Raw genomic sequence first — 18,371 nt, forward strand, 5'->3', positions numbered from 1 at the left:
GCAGGTCCTGCTTTCTCTACTACAACTACTGGCGTTTTTTTTCTTCTTCTTCTGATCAACCTCGTCTTCTGCAGGATATACTTATAGTAATCATGGTCAAATGTTTGTCACAAAATACTGTCAGCCAATAGCATACTGGCCAGACATGCTGATTAATAACAGAAGCTAATCAAGGGTTTTATCAGAAAAATAGTCATGGTCAGATATTCATCACAAAATGCTTCAACTAAGCACCATGGTCACCAGATATGCAAAGAAGCTCTCTTATATGTGAATCTTGACTAACGAAAGAAATTAAGCAATCCAACAAAGATACGATAAAAGATCTGCCAGCGAAGGCCCACCAATTCGAATACTTCATTCTTAAAAATCATTCAGACGAAGAGTCCCAGCCAATTTCAAATTAAACACATAGAAGATACCCACTAATTGTAAAGCAGTACGTCTCAGTGACAGATTATTCTCTTGAATTTCCAAGGTTCAATGAATCAAGAAAATGAAATAATGATGTCTCGTTGGAAACAACTACGTTGTTCAGCAAGCAGCTCCTCATTTACTAACAGTGTAACAATGTTATGAATAGCGTGAATCCATGTGTTAAAAGCTGATGCAGAACTGAACCAAATTAGTCTCCCATTTCATGTTTTTCATAGCAGGTTATACAAATTCAATTAATGGTATAATTACAAAATTATATCTATCACCATGAATAATGAAGGCTGGGAAGAAGTTAGGTACCGATTACCAAAAGAAATGTAACATTGTATCCTCATCCTGCATCAGATGTGCGGGGAATATGTGGAATGCTTTTAACAACCATATGGCCACCGCATGCCGATATACATTAAGAACCAAACATCTAAAAGTGCGTTATTCTTCATAGAATAGAATAACGGAAATTCTTAATTTTAGAAACATAGCCCTTCAATAAGCATGATTCTTAGACAATAATTCAATGTTACATAGATTAACTCACTCACAAGCACGTGGATTTCATTTAAAATAATAATAAGTTGAAAGTTTTTGCTAATGTAGGACATCTTCGAATAAACATGATTTGATACGTGATATTATAGCTTAGTTCATGCATTTTTCTTAGGGATTTCGCTTTACTAGGAGCAATATCCTTGTGACCACGCGTTGGGCTTTTACTCACTTGATCCTGTTTTCAGATGAAAAATTTGTATGTGCGTGGGGTTGACGTTCATATCGAATACCCAAAGGACAAATTTATTGGTGTCGTTCTTGATTATCAAAAAGAAGTACAATGTATAAGAAAATGTCTATCAATATAATAAGATATTAATTAGCTGCCAAGGTTAATGACCCGTCTTTTTCTATTTTCTTAATTTTGACATTCATTCTGTACCAACCATTCATGTTTAGCTTTTTCATTAATGGAAAGATCAATGGATTGGGCATCAGATTTGGTGGATCTCTTTCTTTGTAAACGGGAAAAAAAAAACAGATGACATAGTACTAGAAAAATACATTTTTTCTTTATATAGGCCAGGACAACTCCTAGACGATTACACTTTATTAGATGGGCATCAATAAATAAAGAGAGAAAATTTTCACATTTTATAGATTTTGTAAAATTTGGACATAATCCTTGTGATTTTATTTGATATCTGCTTCTTGTCCAAACACAGCCTATCAGGGCACACTATATATCTATGTCATTGTTTCTTGATTTCAATTCACCAAGCAAAGAAAATAAACACAATCATGACAACCTCGAATGCCATGGAAGCTGCAGCAATGCCTTCGTCGATCAGTAAATCTGCCGCCAAGATAACAGCATTGGTGGTGGACGACGACAGGACCAACCGGATAATGCACCAAATGCTCTTGAAAAAGCTTGGCATAGACAACCAGGTGGTGGTGAATGGAAAAGAAGCTGTTGATGCTCATTCTTCCGGACAAAGCTTTGACCTAATCTTGATGGACATGGATATGCCTGTGATGAATGGCATTGAGGTATACTTATAAACATTGCATATGCATGCCCTCATTATATATATATATATATATAAGTCATGTAAAATCTGCATGCATGGATGCATGTCTGTGTTACTAACTAATTAGGTTTGTGATTAGGCGACAAGGAAGCTTCGATCCATGGGTATTCGCAGCGTGATTGCAGGCGTATCCAGTCATTCAGTGGAAGGAGAAGTGGGAGAATTTATTGAAGCAGGGCTCGATGACTATCAGCAGAAGCCTTTAACAACTGCTAAGCTCCTTTCTATCCTTCATAAGCTGGCCAAGCAGGCTACAAGCCTTTCTTTTTGTTGACTTGCCTGTTAATTTGACTAGCTAGCTTTATTAATGTGTGTTTATGTTATCTTGTTTATGAGTTTAATTACTGTTTTAGCCTTGGGTATGACCTTTGGGTGGTGTCTTGTTTAATCATTAGCTAGTGTTCTCTCTCTCTCTCTCTCTCTCTCTCAAGCTTCTACGAGAAACTTGTTGTGTGTAACACTTAATTTGCAGTTGAATTGAAAAACCTAGATGAATGCATGTTCTGATGATGTGTTGTTGGAGATATATATGAAGTATCACTTGTGATTTCACCACCAATATTTCTTCTAGAAAGAGATCTCTCTTTTTTTTTCTTGTCAATATGACATAACTCAATCGAGTGGTTTATAAGCAAATCTAGCTTCTCTCACATTGATCCTGGGACTAAGTACCAATGACAACGGCCTCATGAGAACAAATTCGCACGAGAGTGGATAATATCTTAAATGTGTTTGGGTTGAGAATTTCAACAAAAATGAATATAAGAACCACCAAATTGGTTATATATTAAGGAGAATATTCTATCAAAAAATATATATATTAAAGAGAAAAAATTGCTCCCCACATTTATCCTCCAAAATTTGTGATGACGGTTTTTATCAACAAAACTTGCATGGTTGATCAAGCTAAGCTAGCTTCCATGAATAACTCTTTTCTTTTTTCTTCAATATGTGCTAACAAAATAAAGTACGAAAAGGGCATATAACAACAATTCAAACAGCCACACAAGTTAAGAAAATAACTTCTGAAAATAATTATATGCGTAGGATGTGAATTCTACTATGAATTTTGTGGATATATCGTATGAGCAATGTTATGGACCTCCAATTCGTAACTCTTATTTTACCCACATATAGGACACCCTTAGGCCTTAACATACAACATTTCACATGGATTTGTGAGTAAATTGGGGGTCTTTGAGCATTTTTCATATCTTATTTGTCGCAACAAGCTTTCAATTCCATCGAAATTGAAATGATAAATTAATATGGCCCAGGCCCATCTACTATTGTAGGCCCAAAAGTAGCATTCCGGCATTTGTAAAGCTACAAAACTTGATTATAGGCCCACGCCCATCTGAGGACAAAAGAGCTATGCGCAACGAACACAGGTCTACGGTGGGCCCAGTCACCATGTCGGTTCATTCTCGTTGATGGGCTTGCCGTACGGAGCAAGCAAAATTCAAAACCCTAGTAACCCGCTACCAGTAGCAGCGGGAAATTCCTTCTTTTTCGGCCGTGTCTTTTTGTCTCCCAAAACCCTCTCGGTCGGATCTCCCACCGCAACTCCACAACCATGTAGTCATGTACCGCTCCGCGACTGCCCTTGCTTCCAAAGTCAGGTATCCTTTACTCTCTCTTTAACAATGTAACACCCCTTCTCTCCTTTTTTCCCCTGTTTCGATTTCCTGCTCCTTCGTTCATTTGTGTCTGTTTTATTGTTCCTTTCTTGCGCACGTTGGCTTGGAACAGTTGCCAGCAGGTGAGTCTAAACTCCTTATTGATCTATTACGATTTTTGATGAATTTTATATCCATTTTGATTTATCCTCTAGATTCTTGGTAGATCGTTGGAACAGAAATTATGCATCAAAGCACATCACATACGGGGTTGAAGCTTGCGCAATGATGCTTAAGCGTGTTGAAGACCTTGCCGACGCCGTTAAAGGCAGTGGAGAAGGTTGGCAAGGAGGGTGCTATTACCATTGCTGTAAGTTGCTTTCCAATTTATTCTTGTGCATTTAAATTCATGAAATCTCTTCAGGAATTTTTTGTAGAAAGTTCAAGTGTTAAGTATTTGCTATTTGATGATTCTGTAACTCCTTCAAGATTAGTTCATTGTTTCTCTGCTGCTTTGGACAGCGCTTATCCTGCTCTATTCGGTGCCTTGCTCTTTCAAGCGTTAAGTATTTGCTATTTGTTTTATTGTAAACCCTGTTTCAGGATGGGAAAACGTTTTATGATGAATTGGAGGTTGTTGAGGGAATTAAGCTGGATAGGGGGATGGAATGAAGCTGTATAGGGGCTAGATATCCCCCATTTTGTCACCGGTCAGAAGAGCCAAAAATTCGTAAGAAATTTGATATTCGTAGCTAAATTACTATACCTTGTTTCTTTTGTAAACAGGTCATCTTTCGTGCTTTTTAAATTTAAAGATGCTGTTCCTTTGAAGTATCATGGGAATCTTGGGTGGTTCTATTTTGTGTTGCTGCTTGATTGTGGTTGTTAACAAAGAACAAGCTTGTTTTGCAGGAATTAGAGAATCCACTGATTTTGATTCATGAGAAGAAAATCTCAAATCTGAGTGCTTTGTTGAAAGTAATGGAGTTGGCATTGAAGGTAAACAGTTCTTAAAATGGAAATAAATATCAAGACTGTGTATTGTACTGTTCAACTTTTGAACCAATTCATTTTCTTCTCAGACGCAAAGACCATTATTGATTATTTCTGAAGATTTGGAAAGTGAAGTACTGGCAACTCTCATTTTAAACAATCTTCGTGCAAGAATCAAGGTATTGGATTTAGGTGATGTACAAATTTGTTTTATTCTAATCAAAGGACTAGCTGTTGGTCCATGTGGGGTGTTATAATGATGTGGGTCTTTATGTGCTGGAGGTTTGTGCCATTAAAACACCTGGATTTGCGGGTTTACAGGACCTTGCTGTTCTAACTGGTGGTGAGGTAAAGTTTATCTAGTATTTTCCTTCACCCATCTACTACGTATTTTGCTAGGCATTAGCTGCTATTTTCCTTATGCTTCTCCCGCCCGTTTTGTATTGTTGGTAGGTTTTAACTGAAGAGCTGGGCATGAAACTTGAAGATGTGAAAGAAGAAATGTTTGGCTCATGCAAAAAGGTAAATAACGAGGGGTTATATATGTTGTAAATAGAATCAGCTATTCATTGAGTACTAGTGTAAAGATATGCCATTTCTAACATTTGCTAACCTATGAATTTGGCATCTACTGTATGACTGATTCCTTGGCTGCGATTGCAGGTTACAGTGTCTAAAGATGACACCATTGTTCTTGATGGGGTTGGTGATGAGAAAACTATTGAAGAAAGATGTGAACAGGTAGCCTTTTTCCCATTGTAAATCTTAATCTCTTTAACGACTTACAACTTCCATTTGGCTGTTTGTTAACTTTTTTATGGCCTATAACTTTTTCAACAGGTAAGATCAACAATCGAATTCAGCACTCCTGATTTTGACAAAAGGACATTCAAAGGAAGGCTTGCAAAACTTTCTGGCGGTGAAGTAGTTTTAAAGGTTTATTTCCCTTCTGAGAACTAGAGTATCCCCTTAAATCAACTGAACCTGATTAACTGACTTTTATTTCAGAAGTCACATGTAAGAATTTATCAAAAGCGGCTTGAATCAATACACTGATTGAGTTCTGTTTCTATGCAGATTGGGGGAGCTAGTGATACAGAAGTTGGCGAAAAGAAGGATAGAGTTACAGATGCTTTAAATGCCACTAAGGCTGTTGTGGAAGAAGGAATTGTTCCTGGTAAGCTTGACCTTTTAGCCATGTATTTTGTTTGCGTGCACCTTGTTTTATTGTGGTCATAACTAGTATTCAAGCGATTTCTATGGGCAGGAGGCAGAGTGGCACTTCTTTATGCCTCCAAGGAGCTTGAGAAGTTGGTAACTGCAAACTTCGACCAAAAGATTCGTCTCCAGATAATTAAGATCGCTCTTAAGGTTTCAAGCTCTTGCTCTTTTAGGAAATATCTCAAACTTTCTTTCTTGCTTCGAATTTTCTGATACGGGGATATATACATTGGTACATAAATAAATATAATTAATCATCAAATTATGGTGTTACTGAATTAGTTGGGAGAAAACAGATAAATGTTTCTGCCTGGAAATTAGTAGCCAGAGTTGGATGCGCCAAAACTTTCCTTTAATCTTTATCTTGACAATCGTACTTATCTTTGCATCAGATTCCACTTTGAATTGGTTTGTAAGGTATGCTCTTATAATTGCCTTATCAATCTTAAAGCCCACGTTTGTCTACAGATGCCTCATGCCTGTGTACACAATTGCTGCCAATGCTGGTGACGAGGGGGCAGTAGTTATTGGCAAGCTACTGGAGCAGAACAATCCAGACCTTGGATATGATGCGGCAAGAGGTTTATCCCTTGGTTTTTCAAATAAGCTATATGGTTGTGTATCTTTTAGGAGTAAACTGATCAATATTTCATGCAGTAGGAGATCTTACTGGCTCCTTCGAAACCATGGAACTCGTATTGTTTGCCTCAGCACCAGCAGAACAGAGGGGCGGCCTCTCAAGATTGGTGGAAGGATTAACGGGTCTGATGGTAAGCGCTTTAGAGAGCTCCATGGCTGAGAGACTCCATGATCTTGCAAGGAACTCCATGGACTCTGGTGGGGGACATGATGTGGGTAGCCAGTCCAAAGCAGGACCATTTTCGTCTATACTCACCAGCCTCTTCTGTGATGAACTGTGTGTTGCACGAGCTCACAGAGAACATGACAATGACAGGAAAGTAACTACTGATGATGATATTTTCACTATGCAGTGAAGCTTACGAAGTTTATAATCTTATTTCTTGGTTTTCAGCTTTCACTTAGATCGAGAGGCCTGGCGTTTGAGCTGTGGTGCAATTTCTCATACCATCGCAGAAAAGCACAGAAAAGAAGAAGCTGGGAGCTGATGGAGAGTGAGAACACAAAGGTATTTAACATGGGTTATGAACTGATTTTAATGCATTTCTTTCATGTTGAAGAAAATTTAAAAACAAGAAGATAACAATAGGAAAAGTGCGTGTATAGATTCTATAGTGCAGAAAGGGCCCTCATTAAAGTCGGTTCTTTTTGTCTCATCAACTTACAAAGGCTAAACTTTTGTTCTCCACTCTTTTGTGCTATTGATACATAATATAAAAAGAGCCAAATACCATATTTTTCAACTCCGGTACTCATTTGTCGCCGTTACCACTGCTTAAATCATCAAAGGAGGGCCCTCTTGCACACGCACTCACATACACATAGTATATTCACATCACTATGCATTACATTGCACTTATGCCCAGAAATTCATGACATGGTTCAAAGCATACGTGTGGCCTGAGATAGGAAGCCTATTTTTCGAAGTTTATGACTCGAGCAGACACCCCCCTAAGCATTGGGTTTCTTTCTGTATTTTCGTTTGCATTAGCCCTTTAATCGTTGCTTCTAATTCTAATTACGTCTAGCTTTTGGCAAGTTGTGATGAACTTCCCAACTTATTTAATCAATTTCCGCGTTGCTTCATCACTGAAATTTTGCAAGATTGATATCTACTTGATCAACCACTAAGTTTAGAAAGAAAGGGACGTTATGATTAGCACCAAATTTTATATTACTTGTGTGTTTCTTCTGGATTATCACAGGGTTTAGAATTTGAATTGAGCACTTACAAAAGTTAATTTGAATTGCTTCCACGATAAGTCTTTTATTTAATCCGGCCTTATTTGCACAGCAAAAACAAGATGGGATATATGGTTATTACTCCTAGATATAAGAAGAAGCAGGGCTTGCAACCAAGGCTTCAGATGCTGACAATTGCTCCATAAATGCCAGGACGAACGCGACGGAATTGTCGGCCTCAAGATTGACGAAGGAATCAGCCTCATTAAACTGTGCTGAGCTTTTGAAAGTGGGCCGGGCTTTGACAGACCCTATGCTCGGCCCGTACTGTTCCTAGGAGGCCCGAGCTCCATGTAGGCCTTAAAAACAGAGCTCTCAAGAACTAAAATTCAAAGCCCAAGCTCGGCCCGAACCCGACCTTGAGTGTTGACGGTTCGCAAGAGTCGATTGGGGTTTAATTTGTTTTAAGTAACGAGTATTGGAAGGCCTAAAGCCACACAGAAGAGGAGAAAAATCTGTTCAGAACGATTGAAGAAATGTGCTCGCCGTTGCTGCCACTGACCGCATCCGAGATAGTGAAATTCCGAACGGAAACACCCGGAGACCTCGAAGCTTCTTCACTCCGCGTCTAAGCCGGTCAGTGGCCTCTCCTACGAATCCTCCAATTTGTTTTTAGGTTTTATTTTATTGATCAATAACCGAACAGACAGAGCTAAGAATGATATGATCAAGAACGCGAGGCGTGTGGCGGATCTACTGGTGGATGCTGTGAACGGAGGAGTGCAAGAGTCTTTCATCAACGCCGATTAGATCTGATCGGCGTTTTGTCCCTTCCGGTCGGGACTCTGGCGATCTCGCGGTGTTACCACTCCGTGTTCATGCGGCACCATACGATCCTACTGTCGGCGATCATCTCGTTCTTCACGGAGCACCAAGAGTCTCCAGTCGCGATCTAGCCTTAGGCGGCACGATGCTCCAGTTCAACTTCTCGCTTTGCGGAGCTCCTCCCTGCCCCCGTGAGAGCTTTCAGTTCAACCGCAAGATTTTCGCCGTTATAGGCGTGTGTCACTACCCCTCGTCGCCTGATCTTGACTCAGTTATGGAGCAACTCAACTCTGTGTGTCTCTCAGGTAAGCTACATAGCTATTGCGCACCTTTGTCTTTTCTGGTATTTATTTGTGGCTAATTATGTCGTTTACGAGTTGGAGAGATTCACAATGGCTTTTATATAGGGTTCCATAGCAGAAGTTAATTAAATTTGACTAGCGTTATATAGTTAACGCCTTAACAGCCACGAAGCATTTTCTTTGTTTTATTCCAGAAGAGAGTGCATTACTAATATGGAATGTGGATTACATTGTGGTGTGCTCTGCTGTATTTTGTGAAAACTTGATATTAATGTTATCTTGACCTCTGCTCGATGCCTTACCCTTAATTTTTTAGTTACCGTCAAATACATATTTGATACACAATGCAGATTCATATTTCAACTTTATGTAAGATAATTTCTCAATTTTGCTATAGTAATTGCATAACTTGTGTTTCTCAATTTATTTGGCAATGTTCATTACGTAGGATTTATTATCCTGGAAGCGTGGGTAGACATTCGAAGGATGGTAGCAGCACCACGATATTGATAGATAATGGAGGCTCATATTTCAACTTTATCTAAGATAATCGCTCAATTTCGCTATAATAATTGCATAATCTCGCTGTGTTTCTCAATTAATTTTCATTACATAGGTTTCATTCTTATTTTATGGTCCTTAATTCCACTATGAAGCCCTTCCATCCAATGTTCGTTTAGATGTTATTTTTGTAGCAAGAAAAAATGAAGCCCTAGTAACCTTCTCTTCCATATCATTTCATTATTATGCTATGGATTGTATGCGCTAGTGTTAGTTCTTTGAATACAGTCCTTGCTCCACATAAAAGGTGATGATGATGGTGAGTGTTATTTGGAGTTCCTCTTGCTTTTTTCTCTCCATTTATGGCATTTAGAAACTGTTCTTGACTAGTCTTTTTTCTTATTTACTGAATGGAAGTTTTCTTGAGATGTTGAAGTATTATTTTAAATTTAAGTTCTCATATCTCTATTCAAAAAGTTGTTCTCATATGTACTGAATGATTGCACTTCAACCATGTTTAAGTTTAAATTTAAGTTCTGCTGGCAAATCCATTGACATTGGGTTCAGGCTGGTTAAACTTAGACATGATCGTGACATATCTCCTATGGGAGTTCGTATTGAAAACAACACAAAGGAAATGATAAAGATGAGTTTTAGTATAACATGCAGAGATGTAGCTGGAAAGCATTGGTGGGAGTGCAAAGGCAACTAAGCTGTAGTCTGGTAAGGATTTCTTATGATATCATGATTAGCTACCAGTTGGACATTATTTTTGTTTAATTTGGTAATCTCACTTCTTCTTTTGTTTTGTCCATCGTCATACTGTGGGGACCATTGTTTTGAGCCATTGTTTTGAGTAAAATAAGTGATGTTTTCGTTCATTTAGGTTCCATCAAAAAATTTCCTCCCTAGATACATTTGATCTTTATACAATACCTGATAAAACTACTAGTTGCAACTCTTTTTCTAGTTTGGTAAGGATTTCTTACGATATCATGATTATCTAGCTACCACTTGGACATTATTTTTGTTTAATTTGGTAATCTCACTTCTTCGTGCCCGTCATCACATCATACTGTGGGGACCATTGTTTTGAGCAAATTAAGTGATGTCATTTTCGTACATTTAGGTTCCATCGAAATTTCCGGCCCAGATACATTTGATCTTTATACAACACCCGGTAAAACTACTAGTTGCAACTCTTATTCTAGATTTTGACATCTGAATCAAAACCTTTAATTCTCTTATATTTCCTGCGGTATTTATCTTTTATATGGTAATGATATGGCCAATTCATTCAGTATATAATAATTATCATCATCCAAGCCTTGTTCCAAATTATTTGGATTCGACTACAGGACTCAAATTGTTATGATCTTTATGGGTAAAATGACTTGAACAACTGTTACTTCATTTCTGGTTCTTGTTTTAAAATTCATCTGTGATTTTGTTTGATTGTTTTAAAATTCATCCGAAATTTGTCGTAATTTTTGCCTCATTGAATTGTTTTGGTATATGGAACGGTTTGCTTCAGTGTCTGCTGTTATGTAAACTTCACCATAAATATTCCTTTTTTATTACATTCTGTTTCCTCTTTTTTCTGGTATTATGGTTTTTTTTCGTTTTGTGTTTATTTGTTCTTGTTATTCTGGGGAATAATTGCGTTAGATACATGATGTTGATTATTGAAATGATTTGTAGACTGAATGTATTAGCACTTTGGTTTGTGCCACTGATTTGTTGATTACCGAAAGGTATTTTAAGAAATACTATTTATTTGTTTCTGGGTGCATGCAAATGGAATGGGCTTAGGGCACTATTTTTAACAGATGGTACATTATTTGCCCAATTAATAATAGACAGATGGCCTAATATTATATCCTCGAACCGGCTTTTTAAAAAACTTAGGCCCAATTAAAGTAAAGGGCTTTTATATCTTTCATAGTGTGCCTAAACAATTTTAATGACAATGGGCAGAGGTAATTGTAATGACATTGGTCTGTAATTGGGCCTACGGACCAACAGAATTTGTAAAAAAATGGGTCTACATTAGAAAGCCCGACACTAACGAGGCTATAAAATTATTAATAATGGGCCGACATCGAGGACCAATGGCAATGGGCATTTATAATTTGTAATAATAATGGGCCAAAAGGCTAATAGTAATGGGCCCTTTTATAATCTTCGATATGGGCCCACATCGTTTGACCAATCGTAATAGGCCTATGGGCCCTTATATAATACTAGTAATGGGCCAAAATCCAATGCTAACTGGCCCGTATAGACTTATAATAATGGGCCAGCATCAGTAGACAGTAGCCCAATGGTAATGGGGGTAGACAGTAGCCCAATGGTAATGGGCTTTTGAGCCCGTAGAAATTCAAAATAATGGGCCTCCAATAGAAGCCCAATGGTAAAGGACCTCTATAATTTGTCCATGAAGCCGATTTAGTTGGTCGAAAGCCCATTCGTAATGGAAGATGGACCTATTCAATGTTAATGGTGCCACTAAACGGGCCGAAATCCACGTTTAAAGGGCTATGAGCCCGTTTCGAAAACCCCCTTCTTAATGGGCCTATAGGCCTAAGTAATTTTTAATTGGATCAATGTTAATAGCCCCCCAAACGAGCCCAAATCGATGTTTAATGAGCCCATCAGCCCGTTTCAGAAGCCCCTTTAGTAATGGGCCTATGCCTAAGTAAATTTTAATGGGTATGCACCCAAGTAACTTTAAATGGCCACTTACATGGGCCTAAAGCCAAACTATAACGGCCGTAAGTTCACTAAAACCTCAATGGCAATTTGGACTCCCCCAACTGGGCCCACACAACTTTTAATGGATATTAGGCATACACAAGGGTCGAAAGCCTAACCTATTCGTGCCAAACAAAGCCACAAAGCCAGCGAAATCATCTTAACTGAGCCCAAATAATTTTCAAAGGGGAATAGGACCACTGATATATTTAGCAGGCCCACTTTAATGGGCGCAATCTCTCAAAATGCCTTACAGTTGGGCCAGAAAATTTTCAGTGAACTGTAGGATTTCTTCAAGTCTTCAATAGAGGCTGAAAGCATAACTATAATGGCTAAAGCACAACAATAATGGGTCTGTTCTCAAAAGGCCAACTATTATCGTCCTAAAGTAATGGGCAAGTACTATATGACAAAACTCGCATACACACAATCATGCAGTGGACGGGACAAGAGACAGACAAGATATATACAGTACGAGGTAAAGAGAATCGAATTTTTACTGGCATGGCACTTACCGTACCCAACTCATACTATGATCTTTTGGTATGGCACTTATCGTACCTAACTCTTACCATAAAATGAGGTGGCCTTGCTATAGTAGCTGATCTCAGAGGAGTTTTCACCTGCATCCAAAGAAACCACCATAACATTGTTTAATAGTTCCATAAACTCCACTCCTACAAAGTCCCTTTCCCTGAAAAAATGATATAGTATTAAATTAACGAGCACTTCAAAAAGGGATTCTCATTCATTTAGTCTTAAAACTGTTCTGGTTTCAACAAACTCATTTCAAAACATGTACAATTTGGCGTTCAGGTAAGGGTAAAAAATACAGGGAGTTATCTCAAAGTACAGGTTCAAAGCATTATGGAGATAATTGATGAAGTGATAGGTTAGGCAAACGCAGCAAAAATTGGATCTAAATTTAGTCTGAGGATGACAGAAAATGCATGAAGAATAATGCAAGTTTTTAGAGTCAAAGCAAGTGTTTATTGCATAGGTGAGATGATTAACTTTTAACGCATAGAAGAGGGAAAGAGATTATGTTAGGTATGGTTGGAGAGTTTGGGTCAGCGACTCTCTGTTTTTTGAATGGAAAAAAAAAATAATTTGAGCACCAAGGTGGTGTGTAAAAAGGAGAATGACTCACAATGTGGGGAGATAAAGAAGTGCTCTGAATTTCAGTAAGAATTGAATAGATTTGAACAAGTGTCTGAATGAGCAGCGAATCTATTTTGGTGCAATAGTCCAAACAGTTATCATCATCTCCTCCTACATATTTATGTTACAAGTAAATGACTGTTACATTTGAAAATTGAAACTCTAAAGAAAATGATCAATATTATAAACTACATTCAAATCAGAAGGCTATTTTAGAGAAGCATCTGGTAATATAGAGTCTGAATCTGTCAAGTTTTAAGGATAGCTCCTACCCAAAAACCATATAGATAAATCAAGTTCCGCAACTCTAAGCTATACTAATGCAAAGAATACTTGATACCTAATTGTCATGCCTTACTGAGTTACTGATATTAAATTTGCTTCTCCCCAAAATTTATTCCCACAAATACTCTCTAAAACAATAATTGAAAGTCACCAAAGCTGGACCAAATCAAATCTCCTCGGCAAGTTCAGTTAGTTTGGTTGGTGGTACAAAATAATTCAACCATTGCACAAATACCCAACCAATGCCTCATCAATTCGACTGGAAAAGTACATCATACTTTAAGTCTTTCAAATGTTGATATCTAGATATTCAACTGAACATATTCTAATTATTATTAGTTTAAAGGGAAAAAAAAAATACACTCAAGAATCTAGAGTCCTAGACATTTTCTCAACAAGGTGGAAGCTAGTTGCCATTGCCACCAGTTTCCAACTAATTTTATTTTCTCTCATTCCCAACACAATAATAAGGATGCATTGTTGGCTACCAAAAAGTCTTTGCAAAAAGATATGAGAAATTTGTTAGCAGGATACAACTACAAGGTATTTGTGTAAAAGTCTTAACAAAAAATAGTAGTAACACACAGAATGATTAACTATTGACAACTAAATAACCCATTTATCAATCGATATACATTATGCAACAACAAAAAGGTCTATCAAGTAACTGAACTTACCAAGAAACTTTCCCCGGTTAGTGACTTCATCAAGACAATTCAAAGTACGAAGATTTTCTTCTCAAAAGACTTTGAAAGATCAAGGGTTCATATTTTGCAGACTGAAAAAAATTGAATGAACAACAATGTTACATACAAAATGATTGATTCTAAATGTCAAAAATATCTGATATTTAACTATTCAAGGAAGATTGACAGTTAAAAAATGTAAGGTCTCAATCTTCGCAATGAGAATAGACCATAAAGGAACAGAAGAATGGGATAAATATGCAACGTTCTGTCAAGTGACAATGACGATGAAGTTGGTTAATCCATACATAGGTAACTTGATCTCAGGCCTCAGCTATTCTCTCTTAATTTCATTGAATCACTGAAGAAAATTCATGACGTACTCTTTTTGACATAATTTCCAATAACAATGCTTCAAAAACCATATATACTGAAGAAGCAACACAACCAAATGCAGCAGGAATTGTAACTGACAGCAGCAAACAAGCATCAGAGTTCAAGAACAACTAACAGCCATATTTTGAAAGGGAAAACTAGTTTTGTCAAATTCAAGCAAATCTACGGGGCCCACTTTATTGTGAAAAAATTTTCTGATCAGCAGCATCATACAGCTATTTCTATTAGAAAAGATATTCATACTTCACAGATAGGGGGGAACACATATTAATGGGATATAATGCACTAACTTAGCTGAATTCCTCAATTCTCCAAAAGAGCACCAAACAAAAAATTCCTGGATTAATTCTTCTGTAATTCATTTTTGCCATTCCTCAGCAACAAAAAAGGGTGCAAAGTAATTAACAATCAATTAAACTTAACTCGAACAGTATGTGATACAACCAGAAAATTAAGAAAAGGAAACCTAAGCCACAACTTTTCCATCAGTATAAATAATTTCCTTCACACGAAGCAAGTTTGATGCAGCAACAATCTGTGGACTAGCACAGAGGGAAGAAAAACTGTGATTTACTATTACCAGATGCATCTCATTCTCCGCAGCAATGTACCAGTAACCCCAGGGAGTAATGTCCCAACTTACGACACCATTCCATGGAACAAATTCGTAGAAAACTGTAAAAAAAACTGCAAAGCTACACGACAAGGAGTAACAGAGTACCAGTCAATATATAGTCAAGAAACTGAACGGCATCGTAAACTTTATAAAAACTGCAAAGCTACACGACAAGGAGAGTATCAGTCATGAGGAGACAATCAAGAAACCGAACGGCAAGGTAAACCGTAAAAAAATCGCAAAGCTACACGACAAGGAGTAAGAGAGTACCAGACATGAGAAGGCCGTCACGAAACCGATCACCGAGTGCAAAGTAAACCCTAACAACCGCAAACAACACAGCAAGGAGTAAGAGCGTACGAGTCTTGCCTGTAAACCCTAAAGACAGAAACGAGGACTAAAACAGTAGCAGAAATGAGAATGCGATCAAGAAACTAATTACCAACGGCATCGTAAACCCTAAAAACCACAACTACACGAGAAGGAGTAAGAGAGTACCAGTCATGAGAAGGCGATCAAGAAACAGATCACGAACGGCGTCTTGAACCCTGACACCGACCGCAGACTACGCGACGATCAGTGAGAAAGTACGAGTTATGACAAGTCGATGAAAGACATCGTAAACCTAGGGAAAAGTGAGGCGAGATCTGCTCCTTCACAGAACTTCGCCACCAGCTTTGCGTTGCTCGTCTCTCCTTTCAACAGCTTCAACCAATCTTCAGCGAGAGCTGCGAGCCTGCGACGATTTCTGGTGCGAATCCATTTCTAGATTTGGGATTTCCCTAAATTGTTTCCTAGGAAGGTCGGTTATATTAGTCCAATAGTGAACAATCAAAGGCAAATAAGGAACAGTTTCCTCCAACGAGCGAACAACCGAGGGCAAATAAGGAAAAGCAGTTTGTTCAAATAAGGAAAAGTCTCACTCTTTTTCTTTTGTTCGAAAAGGAAAAGTCTAACTTTTTCCTGAATATACTACTGAGGTCGGTTATATATTACATAAATATTTTAAATGAATATTTTTTTTACACAAGTCTTTTATGCCTTAGAACATATTTATAAAATTAAAAAAAAATGAGAAAAAACCCTGTACAAAAAAATTATATCGAAGTAAACCTTCGATTTTTTTTGGTTGTGATTAATAGATAGTAAGAGCACTTGCAATGGTGTTATTTTGTCTGGGCCAACAAATATGTATGGGGTTTTGTGTTTTGCTGATGTGGTTGTATTGGGTTTTGTGTTTTGCTGATATGGCTATATTGGAAGATGTGTTTTATATTGAAAGATTGTGTTGTAGTGTAGTTTTATTGGAGACAACATGGAGGGAATGAGAATTTGTTGGCCACCAAGTTGGGTGGGAAGGAAAATGTATAGGAATTTGTGTTTTGTTGATGTGGTTATATTGAGAGATGTGTTTTGTTGATATTGTTGTATTGAGAGACGTGTTTGCTTTGACTTTTTATGAAATAAAAGTGGGACCCAATATAGATTTTTGCTGGGCTAGCAAATTAAGACTACTGCAGTTGCTCTAAGGGCACTTGGTGGTGGTGGCGCGGCGGCATGGGTGGCTTATTTTTTAACCCAATCCAAGCTCCTACAGATATCTGGAAGGGTACTATTTCCTCCCCTCTTTTTGGCAATATGATTGCACAAAAACGCAAAGGTTTTGCGTCTTTTTACTGTCATTATTGATGATGGGCTGGGCTTTAGATGGAGGGCTCAACATGTGGATCAGAGCCCACCACTGCAATAACGAGTGCGTGTGATTCATAAGTGGGTCCAGATCCCGAATGGTGATGGGGCCCCAAATGTCAAACAATCCAACATGGCACGCTCTACCCTTGCCACGTTTGCACGCCCTACGAAGCACTACTAATTCCATCATTGGTATTTGGTACCACCCTTGTGTTTATTTATTTATTTCTCTTGCGTCGTCCGATTCACCATGTTTGTAGTGGTCACCGTGGGTCTCCTGATCAGAGAAGACAGATATTGCCATTTATGTTTGGGCAGAACAGAGACCTTACGCCTTATATCTTAATAAAAGAAGAATAGGGACCTTATTTCAATTAGGTCAAGAACCAACAGTAATATGTATATTGGGATTAGACTTTAAAGGTGAAAACGGCTGTTCTTTTCGGTTTTTTACAATAATTTAACGAACCATTCAATATGTTATTTCAGTTATTTTGATAATTTGCCCGATTAACCGTTTTGTTCGATTTTACCCATTATTTTTTACAGTCCTAATTAAGACTCAGAAATTCAATTTCTAAAAACATCAATGTTTCAATTAGGTTTCTAAGATAAACCTATGTTATATATCAAATTCGACTTGCTATGTTAGTACTACCTCAATTAGTTATACGGATCCTAGTGATATTTTGTTACCGTTATCCCAAATGTTGAAATGAATACACATGATTTCATGTGGAATATGTGTGATCAATTATTTCATATGAATCATGTGCTTTCATCTCAATATATGAGATAGCTGTGACAAAGAACATTAGGATACTTAATATTTTTGGTACTAATTTGAGCGAAAAAGTTTCAGAGCATATTCCCAGTAGTATCTCTATCCCTGTCTATATCTTTAAATTTAAGGAATATGCTCACCCAATATAACCACTATCCTCGTTCCTCCTCTCAATATCCGCAAAATCCTGTGTGAATGATAACATAAAAAATGGCATTAAATGATGATTGGGGGTAGTAAAGGTCGGCCCAAAAATAGACAAGTCAACAAAAATCATTAAAATGTCAGCAATGATGAGAGAGATGAGGTTTCTTGGTAAGAAATGATGAGCACTTTGTATATTTTTGGTGCCTCAATCTTGAGCGACAGTGCATATGCACAGGGTAGAGAAATAATGTTCCTTATCCCATCCACCATTCAACTGCTGTGATCTCATATATACATAAATATATATAAATATATAGTTTAAATATTGCAATCATGCGTATTGACAGGTTCCTAGATTAAATTAGCGATCACTACTAATCTTGGGTCAGATGGACCCATCGTATCTCTCTAGTACCCTTACTTGGTATTAAACTACAGGTTCAAAACTTATTTTAGAGAATACAAGGTTTCCATGGCACTTTGGAAACACACTAGAGCGTGATATATCTTTGAAGTCAAATTGTATGGATGCGAAATGTATTAGGTT

General features: G+C 37.6%; 1 protein-coding gene, 1 long non-coding RNA gene and 1 pseudogene across 4 annotated transcripts; 2 read left to right on the forward strand and 1 right to left on the reverse strand.

Annotated features, from left to right (window-relative positions):
• Nucleotides 1–1,761: 1,761 nt before the first annotated feature.
• On the forward strand, nucleotides 1,762–2,295 carry LOC119982643 (two-component response regulator 24-like). Its single transcript, XM_038826122.1, has 2 exons — nucleotides 1,762–1,980; nucleotides 2,101–2,295. Exons 1-2 carry the CDS (start codon nucleotides 1,762–1,764, stop codon nucleotides 2,293–2,295), a joined length of 414 nt encoding a protein of 137 aa, XP_038682050.1.
• A 1,159-nt stretch (nucleotides 2,296–3,454) lies between these two features.
• On the forward strand, nucleotides 3,455–11,082 carry LOC119982644 (annotated as a pseudogene).
• A 1,244-nt stretch (nucleotides 11,083–12,326) lies between these two features.
• LOC119981646 lies at nucleotides 12,327–16,062 on the reverse strand. Of its 3 annotated transcripts, XR_005464207.1 has the most exons (6): nucleotides 15,700–16,062; nucleotides 15,472–15,598; nucleotides 15,166–15,280; nucleotides 14,181–14,281; nucleotides 13,208–13,329; nucleotides 12,327–12,680 (listed from the first exon to the last, which is right to left on the reverse strand). It is a non-coding gene; the product is annotated as an uncharacterized LOC119981646 (long non-coding RNA). The 3 variants fall into 3 exon arrangements; XR_005464208.1 differs by lacking the exons at nucleotides 13,208–13,329; nucleotides 15,166–15,280 and adding an exon at nucleotides 15,307–15,364 and having other exon boundaries at nucleotides 15,700–16,059; XR_005464206.1 differs by lacking the exon at nucleotides 13,208–13,329 and having other exon boundaries at nucleotides 15,700–16,058.
• Between the last annotated feature and the right edge of the window lie 2,309 nt (nucleotides 16,063–18,371).

This window comes from Tripterygium wilfordii, chromosome 17 (assembly GCF_013401445.1).
Source record: "Tripterygium wilfordii isolate XIE 37 chromosome 17, ASM1340144v1, whole genome shotgun sequence".
In the NCBI taxonomy this organism is placed as follows: Eukaryota; Viridiplantae; Streptophyta; class Magnoliopsida; order Celastrales; family Celastraceae; genus Tripterygium; species Tripterygium wilfordii.

Bases quoted from the DNA above. Each gene is read 5' to 3' on its own strand.
- LOC119982643 (XM_038826122.1), top strand. From the start codon at position 1,762: ATGCCTTCGTCGATCAGTAAATCTGCCGCCAAGATAACAGCATTGGTG. The intron at 1,981-2,100 runs GTATACTTATAA...GTTTGTGATTAG, and splicing joins CTGTGATGAATGGCATTGAG to GCGACAAGGAAGCTTCGATC.